Source organism: Sturnus vulgaris, chromosome 5, assembly GCF_052056855.1.
Source record: "Sturnus vulgaris isolate bStuVul1 chromosome 5, bStuVul1.hap1, whole genome shotgun sequence".
NCBI classification, from domain to species: domain Eukaryota; kingdom Metazoa; phylum Chordata; class Aves; order Passeriformes; family Sturnidae; genus Sturnus; species Sturnus vulgaris.
The window spans coordinates 751077-771830 of NC_142247.1; the positions used below are offsets into that span (position 1 = coordinate 751077).

General features: G+C 41.0%; 1 protein-coding gene across 16 annotated transcripts in view; it reads right to left on the reverse strand.

Moving 5' to 3' along the window:
* The window catches only part of PLEKHA5 (pleckstrin homology domain containing A5), a 155485-nt gene that overhangs the window by 40851 nt on the left and 93880 nt on the right, over positions 1-20754 (reverse strand). For 15 of the 16 annotated variants that reach the window (XM_088164521.1, XM_088164517.1, XM_088164520.1 and 12 more), the window contains 5 exons: positions 19043-19147; positions 15198-15270; positions 11913-12013; positions 10940-11055; positions 5806-6240 (listed from right to left, as the gene is read on the reverse strand). In XM_088164521.1, coding sequence (XP_088020647.1) covers positions 5806-6240; positions 10940-11055; positions 11913-12013; positions 15198-15270; positions 19043-19147 — 830 coding nt within the window. Of the gene's footprint in view, positions 1-5805; positions 6241-10939; positions 11056-11912; positions 12014-15197; positions 15271-19042; positions 19148-20754 lie in introns of those variants that run through there. The other variant, XM_088164522.1, reaches the window with a different exon arrangement.

Below are 20754 nucleotides of genomic sequence, written 5' to 3' on the forward strand. Positions count from 1 at the left end.
AGCTGTGCAGAGACAGACCTCAGGAAAATGTGTTAACCAAGGCAGCAGAAATATGTAAGCTTAATAACAAACCTTTATCCCTTGTTTTAAGTTATTACAATCAAGAATTGTTCAAAGCAAGATCTACATGCTGAGCAATTAATAACATGAGCTTCATTATTTCCTTGAGCAAACTTCTAATATTCTGCTATTGGTTAGAATGTTGTTAAAAAGACTTTGTGACAAAGAGAACTGAAGCTGCTCCATCTCCCCTGCTTGGCTCTGTAAAATGAGAGTGATGGGTGTGATGGAATAAAGAGTCAAGAGAGCTGCTCCAGCATTCCCATCCTGCTCTTTGTGTACATAGATAAATGTAAATCTATTTATCTATATCATATATCTATATCATATATCATAGATATATGTAAATATAAGAGAAAAAATATCCCAGGAAAACCCGACACATGATGGGTTGGGTTTATCCAGCTCTCACCTTTTATAATACTTTGAATGGCATTTAGAAAATGCTCAAGAAAATCAAGGCAACAGTTCAAGAGCCAATGATAGAGACTGAATGCACTGCAGCAGCCAAAAGTGGATCCTTGCTCTCTGATTAGCTCTTGCTGATATAATCCACATTTCCTCTTTTTACCAGTTTGTCATTCTAGCAGTGTCAAGTTTTGATCAAAACTTGCAACTTGTCTATATGCTGGATAGGTGAAAGTTTTTAAAGCTTTAAAGTTCTACACTGTTTCCACATGCTTTCCATATTTCCATTTGGAAAAGTGAAAAAATATCCTACAGTTTCCCTAAGAAAATCTTTCAGCAATTACTACAGACATTTAAAAAAAAAAAAAAAAGAGAAAAGATTCTTTTAACAGCAGTCCATGGGAAGACTGCAGTAATTGTCTAAAGAAATTATATTTCACAATTGTCAAGGACAAGCCATTCTGTATCAGCCACTCAAGTGAAACAAAGAGCAACACATGTCTTTGTTTGATAATAATATTTTATTGCTCCTCAACTCAGATATTAATTAAAAGGCCTATTTCTTTAATTACTTGCCCCTTTAAAATTCTGGAGTTCTACAGTCATCTAGCAACTTTCAGCATTAGTTGAAATCAAGAATTTTCTATACCAGGGATCGATGCGTGCTAAGTATGACAAAGCTTCTCGTTCATTTTTCCCAAAGGACAAAATCTGGGTCATAAACATTGATTTATTCATCCCTTATCTAAAATGCAAACGAGCACCTCCTAAAGCCTTTTGCTACAGATCCTGCCTATGATTGAAACTTTCTTAGACAAAAGCCAGGCTCAGAGTGGGCCTGGTTTAGCCATGAGAGGGCAGCAGCTGCCAGCTACACCCCACACCCACCAAACTAAAACCCTGCACCATGAAGCACCACAACCTGGGCATGGATTTGAATTACCCCAGTGCCACAAAAAAAACCAAAAAACCAAAAAAACAAAAAACCAAAAAAATCCCCCAAAACAAAACAAAACACACAAACAACAAAAAAAAAAAAAACAAAAAAAACCCAAACTCCCCAAAACAAACAAAACCCCCCCAAAACAAACAAAAAAAAAAAAAAAAAAAAACCCCCAAAAACCAAAAACACCCCCCCCCCAAAAACTAAACAAAGAACAAACAACCCCCCCCCCCAAAACCACCCAAACAAACAAAAAAAACCCCACCATTACAGAAGTTATGTAGAGCAAATGGCAAGGTAAATAAATCAGCATTATGCATGTGAGATCCTTATGGAATAACTTTGAGGGAAACTGATGATGGCAAACCCCACTTTTCACTGAAAACAGTAAAGTAACATTTTGAAGATGAAAAATGCTATAAGGAGCTTTATGTCCAAAATCTGCTACAGTTCCTGAAGCTTTTCAAGAATTAGTGAAGAATTATCCCCACTTTGTATTGGACCATTTCCCATTCTTGGGAAAAAAAAAAAAAAACATAAAAAGGGAAAAGGGATTTTAAGTCCTAATCTTTTGTTGCTGAAATTCCTCTAAAATTCTTTAGTAACACACCATTAATGACAATGCTTTTGTCCATCTCTGTATTTAAAAACAAACAAACAAGATGTGTTTGAACCCCATTTCTAACTTTCAAAATGGAATTGTAGCTACATCCCATAACAGCTACAGCACAGCCCGACATTTTAATGAATATATTTGGTAGCAGTGAGGACACACCTCACTCACTGAAGCTCCTCACACATTTTATTCATGAAATGGGCAGACCTCGAAATATCCTGAACTTGCAAAAAACAAGACCTGAAGTTTTTAACTGTGCAAAGACATCAATTTAAAATCTGCATGTAATGACTTCTAGTCCAGAATATTTAGAAATAAAATAGAATCCATTTTCAATTGGTAAACCATGAAAAGCTCAATGACCTCAACGTGAAGCCCTGTTTTACATCATTTGGTAAAATCAGAATAGATTCACCAATGTCCTGTTGATAATTGTAAAAATGTCACTGCAGTCACACCCAAACCAAATTCCAGCTGTCCTACCCAAAGAGCTTCATCACAAACAATTCCCTGGAACTGCTCCCTTCAGTTGTGTTTCTAGGTTGGGATATTTGGGGTGGGAATTTTGCTGCCAAGCCTTGAGGGGCTCAGTTCTGCAGGGTTAAGAATATCCTGGGATTGGAAATTTAAACCAGCCCTTCATCCCAATGAACACAAAATTCAGCTGGCCCTGAATACAGAACTTCCACCTGAGAATCAAGGAAAGGTGGCAGAGGGAAGATGGAAACCTGGTGGGTTTTTATTATTTATTAATTTATTATTTTGGATGAATCTTACATAGGCAAGGCACAGAGACAGGCTCACATCCTGGCTTAGCAGCTACAAAAACACATCACTTCCCACCAAACAACCCTTCTGTATTTATTCACATTTCAGACAGATCACTCAGGTCAACCACTTTTGTGGAAAACATTTTTTTTGTTCTGTAACAGTCTTCTGCAAAATTCAATAAAATGATACCATAATGGAATATGTTTATTTTTTATTTAAGCCACATTTAGTTTTGGTTTAGGAAAAGTTTGCCTTCTTTAAGGCAGCAGTTTATTCATGTGGCTTTGGCCAAATTAGATGTCTAGATCCATGGAAACAACAGCTAACACCTTCAGGAATTAAAATCCACATTGCCATCATTCTCATTCTCATTCTCATTACTTCTTTGGGCAATCAAACCACTGAGGGGTCAGCCTGTTCTTCTAAAAAAAATTAGCAGTTGTATAGTGAAACTTTTTCATTCTATACAGGACAGCTAAGAGCTCCTCTTTTCTCTGCTATATGGTCACTTAACTGAGCACCTTAGTTAAGATTTTAGCATTCCTCCTGATTTATTTTTGCAGGGATCTCAGTTGAGTCCTCCAGGATTTCTCTAATGCAGACACAATAATAGAGATGCACTGGAAAGCAGCTCTGTGGAAAGGCAGAAACTTTTCCTCATTAAGACTGATCTTTTAAAAATTCAAGTTATGAGTTTTACAAATCTTTAACAACCTCAGGATCTCCTCACCTCACCCTTAAGCTCTAAAATAAATCAGAGCTTTTTTCTACTCTCATTCACCAACTTTGATTCTACTTAAATTTCTGTCTCCAGCCAGAAGCTGGCAACCTGAACAAAAATAAAATCTTCAAATTTTAAATGAAGCTCCATTTAAAAGACATCACTATAATACATTAGAAATTTGGATCATTATTCAAGGTGGTTTCTATGCAAAACCAAAAAAAAAAAATAGTCCAAGGCCAACTCTCCTTCAGTTTGCTGCTTTTCTGTAGAGCTGCATTTGAAAGCATTTCTGTTATCAGTGCCACCCTTATCTAGGCAAACAAGTGTTCCCTATACACAAGAATAAAATATTGTTAATTAGTAACATATGGTTAATAGCACTTCCCTCTATTTGATTCCCACAATGAAATCAGTTTTGGGGTTTTTAATCCTTGTTCACGACTGAAAAACAGCACAGCTACTCTAATTTCTTCTGTTTGGTTGTAAGTTTTAAAGTCCAATTAAAAAAAATAACTGCATCAAAGAACCTTCTGAGTTCTCATGATGCAAGTTTGAATAATAAAATAAATGTCAGGGTGTGCAAGTCCCTGTCTACTGCAAGTCTGAACTTGATCAAACTGTTTATGATGAGCAATTCATGAAACAACACATTAACAATTCCTAATTAAATGTAATGAAGGGCTAAAAGCAGTGAGGAAATGTTCAACCTTGGCAAGTGCAAGCCAAGTTCATGGAAATTTTTCAAGGTTTTGCAAAAACTGAGAAGCCACCACCCACATATCTCGAAATCTGTGGGGGAAACACATTTTCAGAACTTGGTTTATCTTAAGCTGTGCTCTGACATCCATCTGTGTACAAAAATCCTTCATTTCCAGCTCTTCCAAGCATCCCCTGTGATAGCATCTCCATCCTTCCTATCAAATGCAAGATTAAAAACCTTTCCCATTTTCCTGCCAGAGCTGTTGTCTGTAAGGCAGCAACGACCCCACGCTTGTGTCAGACACAGAAATTGCTTTTGGCACGACATGAAAAATCCTGTCAGCCACTCACACATCCTCTGCAGGCTCCAACAATAACCTGAGCTCTGTATTCCAATGGGTGATAGCTAAATTCAGGAGGAGCTTGAAGCATCCAGTTAGATTCCTGTGTCTTACTTTTAGCTAAATCTTCTCTCTCTTCATTCAAAGCTAAAGTTTACAAGATCCCAGGAATATTTTTTAAAAGCATTTCAAATGAAATATTATTACAAGACTTTGTGAACAAAAAATGCAGAAGAGAAGGTGATTTCAAGAACAGATTTTAAGAGGAAGAAGAAGAATTTTTTATGATTGATGACACCTCTTCCCTACTAGGACAGGGAAATTTCCAGCACCTAAAAAGGGTTTATGGCCATTTTTATTGATTGAGTTATTAATATACTTCAATTTATTAATAACCATTCAAATGCTAATGAAAGAAACTTTCACACATTTGTTCTGAGAAGTCATCCAGGCACTTCTGACAGAGAACAATGCAATTAAGCAATTATATAATAGAGACCAAGAACTAAAGATTTATTGGTCCCCCCTAAGACCTTAAATTGTTCCCAAGACCAAACATTTGTGCCTTGGCTCCTTCTCAAGGTTATGGGGGAAGAAAGAAAAGAAAAGGATCACCTCCAAACTCTACTACCCAGTCCTCTACCAGAAACCACAGGAAATTCCCAACAGGAATGTGAATGAAAAACTCCATTTCCCACAATTCTCAAGTAAAGAAAGGATGTTAAGATTTCAGTTTGCAGCCAGCACTCTGGAGTTTACAAATGAATATAAAGGCTACCTGTGGGACACACATTGAGAAAGTAAGAAAATTACAGAAAATATTCCAGGCTGGAGCTTCTCAGCTCTGTTCCCAGATGAGCTGGGCCAGCTCAAGGCCAGGGAGAATTTCTCCCAGGGTGATGATTTGGTCACAATAAAAAGGAATTAATACCAAGATAGAAGCCCTGTTGTGGTGTGTGCCCAGGCCCTGGCAATGGGGTGTCTTCTCTCTGAACCAATCTCCTTTTCTCTGCTCTGGGAGTTGCAGTCCTGCTATAAAACCAAGTGTGTTTGTGAATAAACTTGGCTCTTTCTATCATGACAGACGGCCATGGAGCTGTGCATCTTATTTCTGCTGCATTTAAAGGGTTAAAAGCCCTTTCCACGGCAAATAATCCTGAGCAGGGCTGTGTCTCAATTTAAAAAAAAAAAAAAAAAAAAATTGAATTTTTTTTCCAAAAAAATTAAAAAAGCCAGCACTTACCCTCTGCTTTCCTCGTCCTGCCCCTTGCCCCTCTGTGTCCTGATCCACTGTTCGAGCTGCAGCATGGAGCTGGTTCTCTGCACCACCCTGTCCATGCCCTGGGGCACAGCTCCATCCCCAGCATCCAGCGCCTTCTTCTCAGCCCCGTTCACAGGGACAGCTCTCAGGGGCCCTCCTGGGATGGTGCTGATGGGCAAAGTCCTGTACTCGGACCCCAAAGGCTGCAGCTTCACACTGTTAATTTTTGTTAAGGGTCTGTCCTGCCCCACTTTCTGGAATCCGTATTTTTCAGCTTCCAGAGCTTTCTTCTCCTCGTTTTTGTTCGTTTCTTTGTTCTTCTGGTTGTTTTGTGCCTCTGGTTTAATCAGCACCCGATGGTTTGAAATATTATTTGCCTCTCGAGGGGATGTATTTTCAACAGGGAACTTCTCTATCCTGGAAGGGAACACATGACAAAGCTGTAAAATGCCAAAAAACTTACAAATAGTAACTAAATACAAATAGTAACAAAAAATTAGGAGTTATTTCTGTGAACCCCTGTCCATATATTTTTCAACAATACCGTGACTTTTGAGAGAAAAAAATCAAGACATTTTCACAATAATCCAGGGCAGGTTTGGGAGTTTTGTTGTTGTTGTTTTGGTGTTCTTTTTCTTTTGTTTTTAATTATTTTAGGGGACTGGCAGTAGTGCTTGATTGGTTCGTTTTGTGGTTGGTGGATTTGGGGTTTTTCTGGTTGGCCAAGTGTGAATATTGTTTTCTTCTACACTTTCCTCGTTTTAAAAACAATGATGAGGTTTGTTTTTTTTTAATTTAGCAGTCAATTAAAATGTATGCAACAGGAAATAAAGCCAGAGTCTGAATAAAAGTGGATGTTCAGCTCCTGGAGGGCTGAATATTCACAGGGTAAAAATATTCAGTGGCTCTCCAAGAGCTACAGCTTCCAAATGTCAACAGCCTGAAATTCAAGAGATTTTCAGAGTCAGCTTGTGATTCACAATAGTGCTGAATTTAGCATATAATGAGCTCCTGTAAAGACAGCAAATGACTTTTCATGGCCATTGGTATCAGTCAGGATTCTCTGGTAGGTGAGCACACATTTGCTGGAAAAGGACTGGGGCTTTTGTAATTTTAAGGGAGAAATAGCTGCTGCCTTTAGGAACTGTACCACAGAAATAATGAGATTTTTGGAATGCTTTCCAGCATTTACACAAGCACTCAGTGTGTGCAGTTCTATTAGTGAGCTTCTTTTTAACATTTCAAAATGTCAAGAGCCTCTAACTTTTACCATACTGGGACGACCTGAACTTCAGTTCCAGCTCAGAAAGTGACTTTTGGCTTTAGTTCACCAGGAAAAATAACAACCCATCACTTTAAAATGTTTTGCTCCACAATTTTTGGTATGGGAGGAAAGAAGAGAAGAAATATAATTCCTTAAGATTACATCTCTGTATAAAACCAAACCAAGAACAACATTTTATTTTAAGATGATGTTGAATTAACTTTTCGTCCTGTTTAGCATTTTTATTTTTTTGCAAATGCATTATTCATCTTTCTAACTGTGTCCAGTCCTCAAGTGTCTATAAAAGGCCATCACACACACAATCTGCCAGCTGTAAGCATTATTTCTTACCCCATCATGAAAAAAGCCATTTATTTCCCTCCTAAGACCTTAAATTGTTCCCAAGACCAAACATTTGTGCCCTGGCTCCTTCTCAAGGTTATGGGGGAAAAAAAGAAAAAAAACAAGGATGACCTCCTCACTCCCATCTCCAAACTCTACTACCCAGTCTTCTACCAGAAACCACAGGAAATTCCCACCAGGAATGTGAATGAAAAACTCCATTTCCCACAATTCTCAAGTAAAGAAAGGATGTTAAGATTTCAGTTTGCAGCCAGCACTCTGGAGTTTACAAATGAATATAAAGTCTCAATAGCACCACTCCCCCTTTATCCCTCATTATATAACATAAAACTTTAAATAATTCTTTCTCAGGTGGCTTTAGAGAAAAGGTGCCAAATCCAGGGTGGGGAGGGACACTGACCATGGATGTGGCACTGTGATCAATTCACACTCTCCACTGTGCTTTCATTAAAAACCAGCACCTCCCCAAATGACAGGATTGTTTTTCCAGGTAGCCTCCATCACTCATTGCCAGGTGACAGAATTCCCATTTTCCAGTGTCTGGGACGTGCAGAGGCTGAAGGGTGACACCCAAACCCTCTGCTGGGCTCTCCTGGGCTGTGAACCCAAAAAGCAGCTCTGTGTGAGCCAGGGACCTCTTCCACAGTGGAGGATCCATATGGGAAAAAGCCAGCAGGAACAAAAGTCAGGACCATCAGCCCCCATGTCCCTTTGGCTCCATATTTATGGCTAACTCCCACAGCAATCCTCAACAAGGCTGGCAGGGACAAGGGGGTGACATTGAACATGGGGCTTTCAGCACGTGCTGAATGCAATTTAGGGATTGCTGCAACCCAAAAGCAATCTTATGTGCCACATGCAGCACAGGAAAAGTATTATTTTATGCTGGTTTATATAAAGAAATAATTCAGACAGGGCTGGAGAGGGGGAGAATGTGATTAATGATCAGGTGGACAGGAGGACTGACCTAATAAAGAAAAAGGCATTTGAGAAGGCAGAGCCATCTTTCCCAGGCACACTGACACCAGCAGCCCCCCTGGGATGTCTCTGTGCTAACAAGTGCTTTTCTGGCAGCCTGGCTTAGGCTGCTCACACAAAATAACCACACAAGGAGGGAAAAAAAAAAGCAATTTTCACTTAGTGCATGCTGCATCACTGAGGAGAAACAAAGGCTGCAGCACACAGGCTGCCAGAGAAAGGACACAAGAATTAGGGTGAACTGCATTTAGGGTGAAACACTCAATCCGTGTCTTGGTGGACACTGCCACCTACAAACACAGGCAAGCACCCAGAGAGGCTGCTGGAGATCATGGTTTGAGTCAGAAGCTTCAACAGCTTCCCCACTTACTGAAGAATTTGGTTTAATTATTTTAATAGGTCTCTCAGTACATTATTAAACTTGAATGTACTGTCTAGGTAAAATGGAAACTGTTTAGAAAGGGATAATTACAATTAAGTCAATAGGGCCAAATACTGTTTGTTCTTCCCTGCAGCCAAACATCAGAAGGGAAGATTTCTGCTGGTTAAATAGAAATCAGTTCTAAGAGAAACAGGTAAATTTTTACTTTCTCACTTCAGTATCTCATTTGTGGTTTATGGGTGGAAAGAGCGAGCAGAGGAGTTGTTTATAAAAAACTTGGCAACACCCCTTCCCTCCCACCAACTTAATGCCTAAAATATTCCTTTTATCTTTATCCTCTGCAAGGAACTCACATCTCCAGAAAAACAGACAGGAAAAATGTGCTAAAATGATTGAAAAGATTTGGTTTAACAGACTGTTGGATCTGATTTCCAGAGTAGCATAAACATCAAAGTATCTTAATTTCTAGGTTTAAAGAATTACACTTAATTATACTACAGAGTAAAAAACTTTGGATTTATCATTGGGCATTTTATATTAACAGGCAATTAAAAGTGGCCCAACGTAATTTGACATTTAAGGAAGCAAGTTCTTAATTACTTATTTATTGTATTCCAAGTATCTGGCCTGTTAGAAAACTGTATTCAGTGCAATGTCAGAACCTCCAGAAAAACAGAACTCCAATTTGCCAAATCTGACTAAACCAAAAACCATTTATGCCAAACTTTGGGTTACTTAGAGATGAGGTAATAAGAGACTTAATACTTAACAGATTTTTACAGGCAAGAAACAGTATTTCTTCTGCATAAGATCATATCCTGCTATGTTTCATTTTAAGAACTTAACAGCCAAAAGATGGATTATTTAGAAAACAGATGTCTTAGGGTTTTCTTCCTCATTATAGCTAACAGATATGGAATTCTTTGAGACTTGCTCCTGAAATCTGTTTTCACTGCAGTAATTATTTCAAGGCTACCAACAAAGTCTTCAAAGAGGTCCCAGCTACTCCTGTCTCATTCTGAGCTTTCTTGCCTGAATTAAAAGAACAAGATGCTGTTACAGAAGTTGATTTTTCTGGCAGTTGTTTGGCTGCTGTGACATGCAGGCAGATATTCACAGTATTGAAATAGCAAATGAAGGTCATTTCACTCCTTCAGAAAAAGATTGAGAATGACCTCCCTTCAGTTTTGTTCCTCCACAATGTGTTTATATAATTGATGTGTGATTTTTGTTCAAAGTCAAGTGGGTTTGATTTGGTTTCATAATTTCTCCATATGTAAAATACCATTGTATCTGCAATACAAACTCAATTTTTCAGATAAAGTTTTTTCACTACTAAACTTCTCTGGTACCTGTGTCCATGAGATTTTTTTTTTTTATTACTTTTTTAAGCTCAGAATTTCTCAGCACTGCTGACTTTATTTAGCTCCAGGGCAGCAGGAACTAACAGAGTGGAAAACAGATCAAGTGACAGCAGCCATCAGCAAGAACTTCTGTGCTGTCAATAACGAGGAGCTTTTCAACTTCCAATTGATGAGGTTTCCATGAGAGATGCCATGGAGCTGACCCAGGGGACCACACTGAGAGAAAATGACTCTCAGTGCAGAGACAGCAGCAGGCAGGGCTCAGCCTCTGAGAACACAAAACTCCCAGTGATAATTTGATTTTGAATTTTAAGGACAGGGGGCACAAGGAAGAGCAGGCTCCAGATGAGGTAAGCATCAACCTGATGACAGCTGAATGATGAACAGGAATGGCTCCCCACAGGTTGCCCACAGGTCCAAGTGGTTGATTTAGGCAGAAACTCCAGCTGGGAATTGGAGGATGATGAGAGCTTTGAGCCAAAGGCTTCCAGCAGCTTCAGCCAGGGGGTCAAACGTGCCTGCCCATGGCACTGCATTTCCTCCCCTTCCACCTCCTGACAATCAACATTCAGAACAGAACTTCGATGATTTTGGCTGCTTCAAAGTTTTTATCCAACACTGCTCAGTCAGTAAGGGGTGTTCAGTGTCAGGAGAAAACATTTCAGCCAATTTACATTGTGCTCTAAGGGCCAGCCTGGCATTAAACAAATCAAACCAAACAAGAAAAAGCAACACCCTGTCCCCTGTTTTGTGAATCCACACTACCTTTTCACAGGCTCTGTTTGCACAAGTGCTGCATCTATCATGGCTTTCATCCACAACTCCATTTCCTTCCCTGTATCTGTGCAGAAATAATAGGTCCTCATGTTTGGATGAGCTGCCTGATTGGAAATGACATGGTCATTGCAATAAAAATGTAAGATTCTGTAAAAGAAGAGAGGCAAGTATTGTTACTGCATATTCACTCTCGTGCTTTCTCTAATAAGATTGCTGCAAATGATATGATCAGAAAAAAAAAAAGTCAAAGGAACACCACCAGTGTTTCTTGGTCACAGCATTCATATTTTCAAAATATTGCCTGTAATCTTCAATAGCTGCTTCTTCATTAAAACATTAAACAAAAAGCCCTTAAATTTCTTTTCAATCTACTAAAAATTATATTGAGAATTCATTAATGTCGATTAATATAATTCTTAATAAATGAGATTTTAGCATAGATTTTGGCAGTCTGATATAGTAAGTTTTAATTTGTACTTACCACAGTAAATAAATGATGTCTTGGTTAGGAGACCAAACAAAGTGCCAAAAGGAGCTCATAAAACAACAATAAAAAAAAAAGTCAGAACAAAATGCTTAGTAAAGTAATTTACATCATGATTTAAGATTGCCACGAAGCACTCCTAAGACTGATTAATGTAATATGGTGATTTAAATGATAAGAAACTATTATTATTATTTATGTGTAAAGGTACTTTGTACCTAAATAACTAATGAACTTTCATTATTGGGATAAATTCAGCTGCAGATGCTGGTGAGAAAACACTCCCACTAAGTGACATCCATCCATTTCCCCACTCTGGTAATTGTTTATATTTACATCAGGCTAAGTACCTGAAGCTTTTGCTGCTCTAGAATGTGAGAATCATCCTCAGCAGCTGTTTGCCAGTGGTTTTTCAGGTGGGAAGTGCAGAGAGGGGCTGTGAGAGCTGCACACCCAGGACCAAAGGTGATCTCTCACCTTGAAGGCGAATTTTCGGTTGATGTGATCCTCAGCACACAGCACCGAGATCTGGAAGCTGGGCAGGAGGATGCTCCCCAAAATTCCTTCTTCCTTCTCGTCTGGGAAAGCACATTTGGGTTAGAGAGCAGCCCCAGCAGCACTGGCACAGGCTGAGCTCACAGCACAGGGGACACCCAGGGGACAATGGACAGCAATGACACAATCCACCCACCAACAACGGCCACAACTGCACTCAAAACACCGGGTTCAACTTTGAAACAGCAGCTTAAAACACTGCTTAGCACTGCTGAAAAGATGCACTTTCTTCTGCTGATCCCTGGCATATTATGCTACATAATCCCCATATTAATTATGAATTATGGTTTTAATTCCCACAAAGAGTTTACACTCAATTACATCCCGTTACTAAGAATTCATACGTTTCAGATAATTTGTAAAAAAAAAAAAAAATCCTCTCCCACAAAACAAACACCCTTTTCCCTGAACTTTGTTTTACACAGAATTTTAGATCAACTGATCATAATAAAAAATTGACATTTTAACTGAAAGCCACAACCAGCTTTTAAATCCAATTATAATTTAATAAAGGAATAATTGGATGCAATTCATAAAGTCGGTCTTAATTGCATTTCATGCACAGAACTTCTATTCACAATCAGTATTTCAGACTTTCCCCATAATAATTCTCTACACACAAGAAATAATTGTATCTATGAAATTAAGATGAAAACAGCTATTGCCAAATTTCAATGAAAAGTTAACACTGGTACAATTAAAATACACTTAGACAGCACGGCAGGATTATTGTTTATCTGTGAAATTAGAAATCTTTTCCAGGTTCTCATGTACTCCCTAGACTTTAAAAAGCCAGAACCTTCATTTAAGTTATTTATATGGGGAAAGCTGTGCTCAGCCATTTCAGCATCCCATATCAGGTTAGATATAAAAATTATCCTTACTGGGACAGTTGTTTAATTGCAGAGCTGAGCATAAATTTATTCTGATTAGAAGGCAGAGAAGAAATGGAGTGATTTACTTCCAGGAACTGAAAAATGCCTTTAAAAATGACTGAAACCATCCCACCCTCCCTTCAAACTTGCCACACACAGGAACGTGCCCTGTCCCCAAAGCCATGGCAAATATTGGGGCTCACTTTATTTGGATTTTTGTCTGTTCTCTTTTCCTAGGTTGTATTTTGAGTAGTGACTGAGTATAAATCCCCCAGCAGTGCCACACCAGAGCATCAAACATTTGTGTTCCACTGCTCAGCTCATGTGTGGAGCACTTTGGTTTTTGTTGGAGACACACTGCTACATTCCAGCTCCACATTTTCAAAAATCTGTTTCCAATCACTCCTGCTTTTATCTGCCCCATTTCCATCTTCACTTGTGTGCTGTGTGGGAAGAGCACACAAAAAAAAAAAAAAAGCAGATCTGCTGTCCAGTCCCAAGAACTTTTATTTGTGCCAACAACAACAACCCTGAAAGTGGAGAGTCCTCCATGCCCTGGGGGGAACAGAGAAGTGTTCTCTAAGCTGTGAGAAAATGCTCTGACAGGATTTTCTTTTCATCTAGAAATTGTATTTCAGCTGCTAACATTGTAACACAATTCTGGAAGTTTAGTGAGATTTAGCAACAAAACCAAAGAAACTCAACAACCACAAGCACAGCCTGTGCTTTGCTCTGGGATAAGTGCATGACCCTCCCTTTCCTATTTTTTTCAATATCTGAGCCAGAATTAACAGAAACATAAAAGGGTTTAGAGGAAAAGCTTTTTATATTTTAGCAGACACTTCTAATACACTTTGGGCTATCACTGCACATATTTAATTCCAGTTTAATAGTTTTAACTACTTTCCAGTGAGTGGTAGCTAAAAGATACATTTATCATGCAAACAATTTAGATTATTCTGCTTGTATTTCAGATTGCTGGGCTGAATAACATGTAGAAAATAAAAGGTAAGATTATAGAGCTGTTTATATTTATTATATTCCTTGTCAGTTTTGCTTATTGCTTTTGTTTTATTCTGACAAACTTCCTGTGCAGTGCTTAAATTCAATTTAATCTCTTCTTAAAGCAGCTATAATGTAGCACTTGCATTTCAGCTTTTTGAAGAAGGGGCCTGAAGATGTGTTTAAAATGAACCTGCAAAAAGCACAGATATGTAATGACCACTTAGGTGACCCCAGTGTAACTGCAGCAGTCAGCTGATGCCTTCACAAATGGAATTTTAGCCTGATTTTGACTCAGCAGGGGTTTATCCAACTCTGTGTACCACTTGGGCTGGAGAAACAAAGCCTAATGATCATATTTGAATAATTCAGCATTTGTTAACTAAACCAGTTGCAAACAGAGCTTTTATGTTTCAGCCCTGATTTGTCTTTGACTGGATCCGTGGTGCACTTTCAGAAATCACCATTTAAATTCACCCTTCTCTGCTTTCAGCATCAGCACCACTTGTACAATCCCAAATTTCCAGCCCACACTGGAATCCTTGGCTGCCCTTCATCCCCTGGAGGCTGCAGCTGGCTCTGGCTGCACTGCCCTGCTCTGCCAGGCTGCTCCAGCCTCCTCCTCCTCCTCCTCTCAGCCTCCTGTGGATGCTGTGGACTCTTCATTCCAGCGTTGTCTGTGCTGGGTTTTCTCCTCAGGACATCTCCAGCTCCTGATCTGCAGTGCTGAAGGATCACTGAACAAACCCAGCTCCAGACCACAATGAGAAGCAGCTGATTTTTAACTTGTAAAATAAGTCTGATCCAGCTACATGAGCTGCTAACAGATTCTTTTGTTCCAAATGCAGCAGAGACTTCTTCTCACATGGAACTGAACAACGTTTCATTTTATAAGTATTCATGAACACTGATTAGAGTTCCCACAGGCACATATACCCCTTTATCATTCTAAAGGCTGAGTTTCAGCTCCCCTGCACTATATCCCTTCTCTATCCCCATTTCAGCTGCTTAATTCACAGAAAAATCAGATTTAACCTGACATACTCAGCTGTGAGAAAACTACAACCCAGAATTCAGTAACAGAGGTGGCTGTGAATGGGTTTGCCCTTGGAGCACAGCCTGGCAGGCAGGAAGCAATTATGTGGAACTGGTAATTAAGAAAAAAAAAAAAAAAAAAAAGGTAAGAGTAGCAGGCCTGGTTATTGACAGCTATACAAGTATTTTAATCCTTTCAATTAAGTAGCAGCTTATTTCTTACATCTGAGTGGTGTGTCAGGATTTATCTGCTCCCAGCAGAGTTAGCAAAGGAAGCCCCAGGAGCTGAACTTACCTCTGTAGTAGAAGAGACACAGGTCTGAGAGCACAAACCACCTCTTCTTCCACAGCTTCATGCCAGTGCTGTCCTGCAGGGATGCCAGGGTGAGGAGAGAGCTCAGGCTGGGCAGCAGAGGGGCCTGGCTGGGCTGGCAGTGCCCAGGGCTCCCTGCCCTGCCCTGCCCTGCCCTGCCCTGCCTGCCCCAGGGCTCTGAGCTGCCTTCAGCCAGCACAGAACGCCACAACTGTGTGTGCTGGACAAAGCCTGCAGCCCCTGAGCCCCCCAGCACTGCACCGTGCCCCTGGTGCCAGCTGGGCACGGCTCACTGCCCCTGCAGGGCCTCACTGCCCCTCCAGGGCTGGGCACGGCTCACTGCCCCTCCAGGGCCGGGCACTGCCCCTGCAGGGATGGGCACAGATCACTGCCCCTCCAGGGCCGGGCACTGCCCCTCCAGGGCCTCACTGCCCCTCCAGGGCCTCAGTGCCCCTCCAGGGCCTCACTGCCCCTGCAGGGCTGGGCACGGCTCACTGCCCCTCCAGGGCTGGGCACAGCTCACTGACCCTCCAGGGCCGGGCACTGCCCCTGCAGGGCTGGGCACAGCTCACTGCCCCTCCAGGGCCTCACTGCTCCTCCAGGGATGGGCACAGCTCATTGCCCCTCCAGGGATAGGCACAGCTCACTGCAGGGATGGGCACAGCTCACTGCCCCTCCAGGGATGGGCACAGCTCACTGCCCCTGCAGGGCCTCACTGCCCCTCCAGGGCCTCACTGCTCCTCCAGGGATGGGCACAGCTCACTGCCCCTCCTGGGCCTCACTGCCCCTCCAGGGCCGGGCACTGCCCCTCCAGGGCCTCACTGCCCCTCCAGGGATGGGCACTGCCCCTGCAGGGCCTCACTGACCCCAGAAGAGATTCCCCAATACCCAACCCAAAAGTTGGGGCTCTTTGCTCTGCTCCTGTCACTGGTTCCTGGAGAAGAGAGCAGCCCCACTGCACTGGGCTGTGCACAGCAGGGAGGCTTCTCTGAGCCTCCTTTCCTCCAGGCATGCCAGACATTACAACCCACAGTTTAACTAATTAAAAATAACCAAACACGAAGCTTTTTTCTCCCAAAGAGCAAGGTAACACTTCAGGTACATCCTCCTTTGTTTTCTGAAGAAACTCTCTGTTGAACTTTGTCTTCCACTACCACTCATACATCTAGAGCAAATTTCTTTCCCAAATAGAATTTATTCCTACAGCAATTTAATTTTCTTTTATGCTTATAACCAATTTACACCACACAAATCAGAATGAAAGGCTGCCACCACTACTGCAGTGTAAATAATCCAGAGCACTGCAGCACACACCTCCTGGCAGAATCAGATTTCATAAATATGTTAATCTGTTCCAAGAAGAGAACTATGTGTGAATTAGCAATATTCCCGTAGTAAATAGGTTTTGTGACAATGAAGCAGAAGGATTCTGTAATGAAAAACTGTGGGGTGGGTTTGTTTCTGGGGTACTTCCCCAGCCCAAGAAAAAATCAGGATAATTTTTAGCCTCGTATTTCAAGCTCTGTTCTTTCTGGGGTAGGGAAAATGAGCTGAAAGAAGAAGAAAGGATAAACCAAGCATTAGCTAGGAAACATTATTCAGAAAAAGCATGTTCATGGTAAATATTTTCCAAGAAAGGAACTCAGGCTCAGGACTTAAATTTAGCAGAAGAATATCATTACATCTATTGAGACAGCACAGCCTGAATTAAACAAAAATTGCCAGTCTCTGTGATTCCACAGAGGTTATTTTATTTTACTATGAGAAAGAATCCTGCACAAGCTTTCATTGCACATTTCTGAAGATCCTACCTGCTGATAAAACTCCTGACTGAACTGGCTCCCAAAAACTACAACATGGAAATACTCAGCAGCCCCTTTCTTACAAACACCAGGCAAACATCACAGCATTTGAACTGTCTGCCACATAAACCATGGGCAGCACTCAGGTGGATCAAGGAGTGGCTGAAGTGCCAGGAGTGGTGGCCAGTGGCCATTGTGTGCCCCAGGGAGCAATGAATCAATTAACAACTCCAAACAATTAATCAATTTGACAAGTCCCAAAATGATGAGCACACAGGCACAGAGCTCAGCACAGCTCACCCAGTGAGGGGAGAGGAGAGCCTGACACTGCACATGGTGTGCTGTCACCCAGGGGGGCTCCAGCTGTCACCCAGGGGGGCTCCAGCTGTCACCCAGGGGCTCCAGCTGTCACCCCGGGGCTCCAGGGCCACAGCAGCAGGGAAATGATCAGAGTGGACAGGAATGACCCCGTGTCACCATTCACACCGTGACTGTGCCACCACTGTGTCACCATTCTGTCACCATTCACACCATGATTGTGTGCCACCACTGTGTCACCACTGTGTCACCACTGTGCCATCATTCTGTCACCATTCACACCATGATTGTGTGCCACCACCGTGTCACCACTGCCACCACTGTGTCACCATTCTGTCACCATTCACACCATGATTGTGTGCCACCACTGTGTCACCACTGTGCCACCATTCTGTCACCATTCACACCATGACTGTGTCACCACTGTGTCACCACTGCCACCACTGTGTCACCACTGTGTCACCACTGTGTCACCATTCTGTCACCATTCTGTCACCATTCACACCATGACTGTGTCACCACTGTGTCACCACTGCCACCACTGTGCCACCACTGTGCCACCACTGTGTCACCATTCTCTGCCATCACTGTGTCTCCACAGTGTCTCACCATTCCATACCATGATTCTGTGCCATCTGTGCCACCATCTGTGCCACCATTCTGTGCCATCATCCCATGTCATCACTCTGTGCCATCATCCTGTGACCATTCTGTGCCATCACTCTGTGCCACCATTCTGTGTCACCATCCTGTGCCACCACCCTGTGTCCCTGCTGGAGCTTGTGCTACATTATCACTCCAACCAAGAGAACTCTGTCACTCTGTGCCCCACAACAGAGCAACAAAATCACCTTTGTGACAATTTCCCCCTCTGAGCACTGGACAGGAGCAGAAGCCAAAGGATTGTCTAAAGCTGGGCAAAGCTTCCCCTCAACAGACACTTCCAGATTTTATTTTCTGAGTCGTTTTTAAAACCTGACTCATCACCAGCCCCCAGAAATGCAGGCAGGTCACTCCAGTCCATGTGAGTGGGCACAGTAAATGACAATGTAAATCCAAATCACACACATTTGTCTCAGCTCAGTTTAAATGATGAGTTCTTAAGGGTTCTTGGTAGATTTTAAAAACAGATTCTTAATATGGCATAATGGGTCTTGTTCATTTTTTTTTTTTTTTTAATTAAGCTACTGCACTCTGAATTCCTGTAAATCAATGAAGTGCAAGTGTAGCCTGGTATTGCAGAGTAGCAAATCTACAGCAGGCTAGAACATTGTCCCAAAATAAAGAGCACATACTTGACATTATTTTACACTCCATGGGAAAACCTAAAATAATCTCTGCTGATCATCTCTGAATAGACATATCTGTATGAAATTTATCAAGAAATTGCTTCATTTACAATTTCAGAATTGAAAATATTACTTTTAGAAAAAAAGAAAAATATATATAATCTAACAAAAGAAACTTGCAAAACCCCAATATTCTGGGTCATACACCCTCGTCCCATCACCTCAACATACCTGAAATTAAATTTCTAATTTAATTAATCAACATTGTTGTATGGTGTCCTTATTTGTGTCAGACTGACACCCAGCAAGGATTAATGAATTGAAGCCCACAGTTTCTAGTTTCATTCTGCTATTGCTGTCACTGTGTTTTATAGAAGAGGAAAAGAAAGAAAGGAGGGGCTGAGGAGGGGCTGAGTACCTGTTTGTAGAGCCAGCCTCGTCTGACCACGGGTGCATTAGGATTTCTCTTTATGGAGTTGGATCTCTTCCCAAAATTATGAACCTTCTTTGAAGATCGTGATGTCTAAATTGAATTGAACACGTTAAAGAAACCACCACATCAAAAACTGCAAAAAAATCAAAACATTTTTCTTTTCTTTAAGATCTTTTTTCTTCTATGTGCTCCTCTGGGGGACTGCAAAACACAAATTCTATTCTTTTCTTAGATAAATCATTATTGCAATGGTTCTGCTGGTTTCAGCATTTCTTTCTTTTCTTCTGCAGAGAATATCAAGATAAATCCCAAGACAAGTACTGAAAGATATGTTAGTTTTTTGTTTTTAAACATGAAAAAACCCAACCAAATTCATATCTGACCTTCTAAGGTAGGCAGAATGCCTGTGGAGCTGTAGAAGAGAAGTAAACTCACAGAACTATTAATTAATTATGAAAAAAACCTACATCACTTGGGCAAGAAATGCCACTCTTCTCTGCTTCCAACACTGACCTAACACATGAAAGCCTGCTCAGATTCCAGTAAGATATACCTCTCCCTTTCCTAAAATAAACTATTTTTTTTTTAGTATTCTTCCTTTGTTCTGTGATCTTTTGGTTGGTTTGAATATTCATTATTTTACTTGCACTGAAGTTTACTCAGAAAAACTCCAGAGCTGGTATCAGCTGATATCTGTTAGAATTCTGCAATGATCACATGTGATAATGAGAAGTGGGAAAAAAAAAAAAAAAAAAAAAAAAAAGCATTTTAGATTTCATCCTTCTACTTGAAAAACCAAAAGAAATTGGATAAGGCACAAAGAAACCTGCAGGGCTTTGCCAATTCACACCTCACTCTTCCAAAGTTTGTTCTGCAGTTTAAAGAGCTGAACATTTCCTTTTGTGTCTGGAATTCTGTAAGAATTGGTGCCTCAGGCACTGAGGTGTCACAAAGCAAACCCCTGTGCACAAGTGAGAGTTTTTAAAGCTGAATTCACATCTCTGCCTCAAATCCACCCCTGAACTGAGCCAAGAGAATTCTGTGTTCAGCATCCCCAGCTCTGCTGCTCAGACCAACCCTGAATCCCCACGGGGGGATGCTCACCCAGCACTCAGGCTCTGCAGGAAATCTGGGTGTGGGGCTTCTCCAGGGAATTCCCTCAATGGGCAGCACAGAACTGAGCTGGGTTTGACACAAACTTCAGAGAGAATCCCACAGCAGGTTCAAAACCATCAACTGAGACCTCAGTTTACAATTATGGGCAGCTTTTGTCAGTGATGCACATCATGGTGTTAATGACTCTGTCACTGATTGAAGAATAAAGCATTGCTTGGCCAAAAAAAAAAAATACAAAAATGATGTGTGCTTGTCTGGAGTCTACAAGACAATGAAACAAGGGTATTTGTATTTCTTTTCTGCAAGAATCATGAAGGAATATAAAGACAATCAGTGCTTTTAATTTCCCGTGGAGATAGCAGAAATGTGACTCAGCTCTGAAAAGTGAAAAGCAAGACTGAGCAAGCAATTGGAAACCTAATCAAGAAAAAAAGTAAAAAACTTCCACATTTTATGCTGAAAAGTTCTATCAGTGCAAAATGGATAAAGATTTGTAAGAAGCTAAGAGAATTATGGCATGCAGATGTGAAAAAGGAATATATAACAAAGAACATGTAAAAATCCAGTTCTAAAGTGAACTA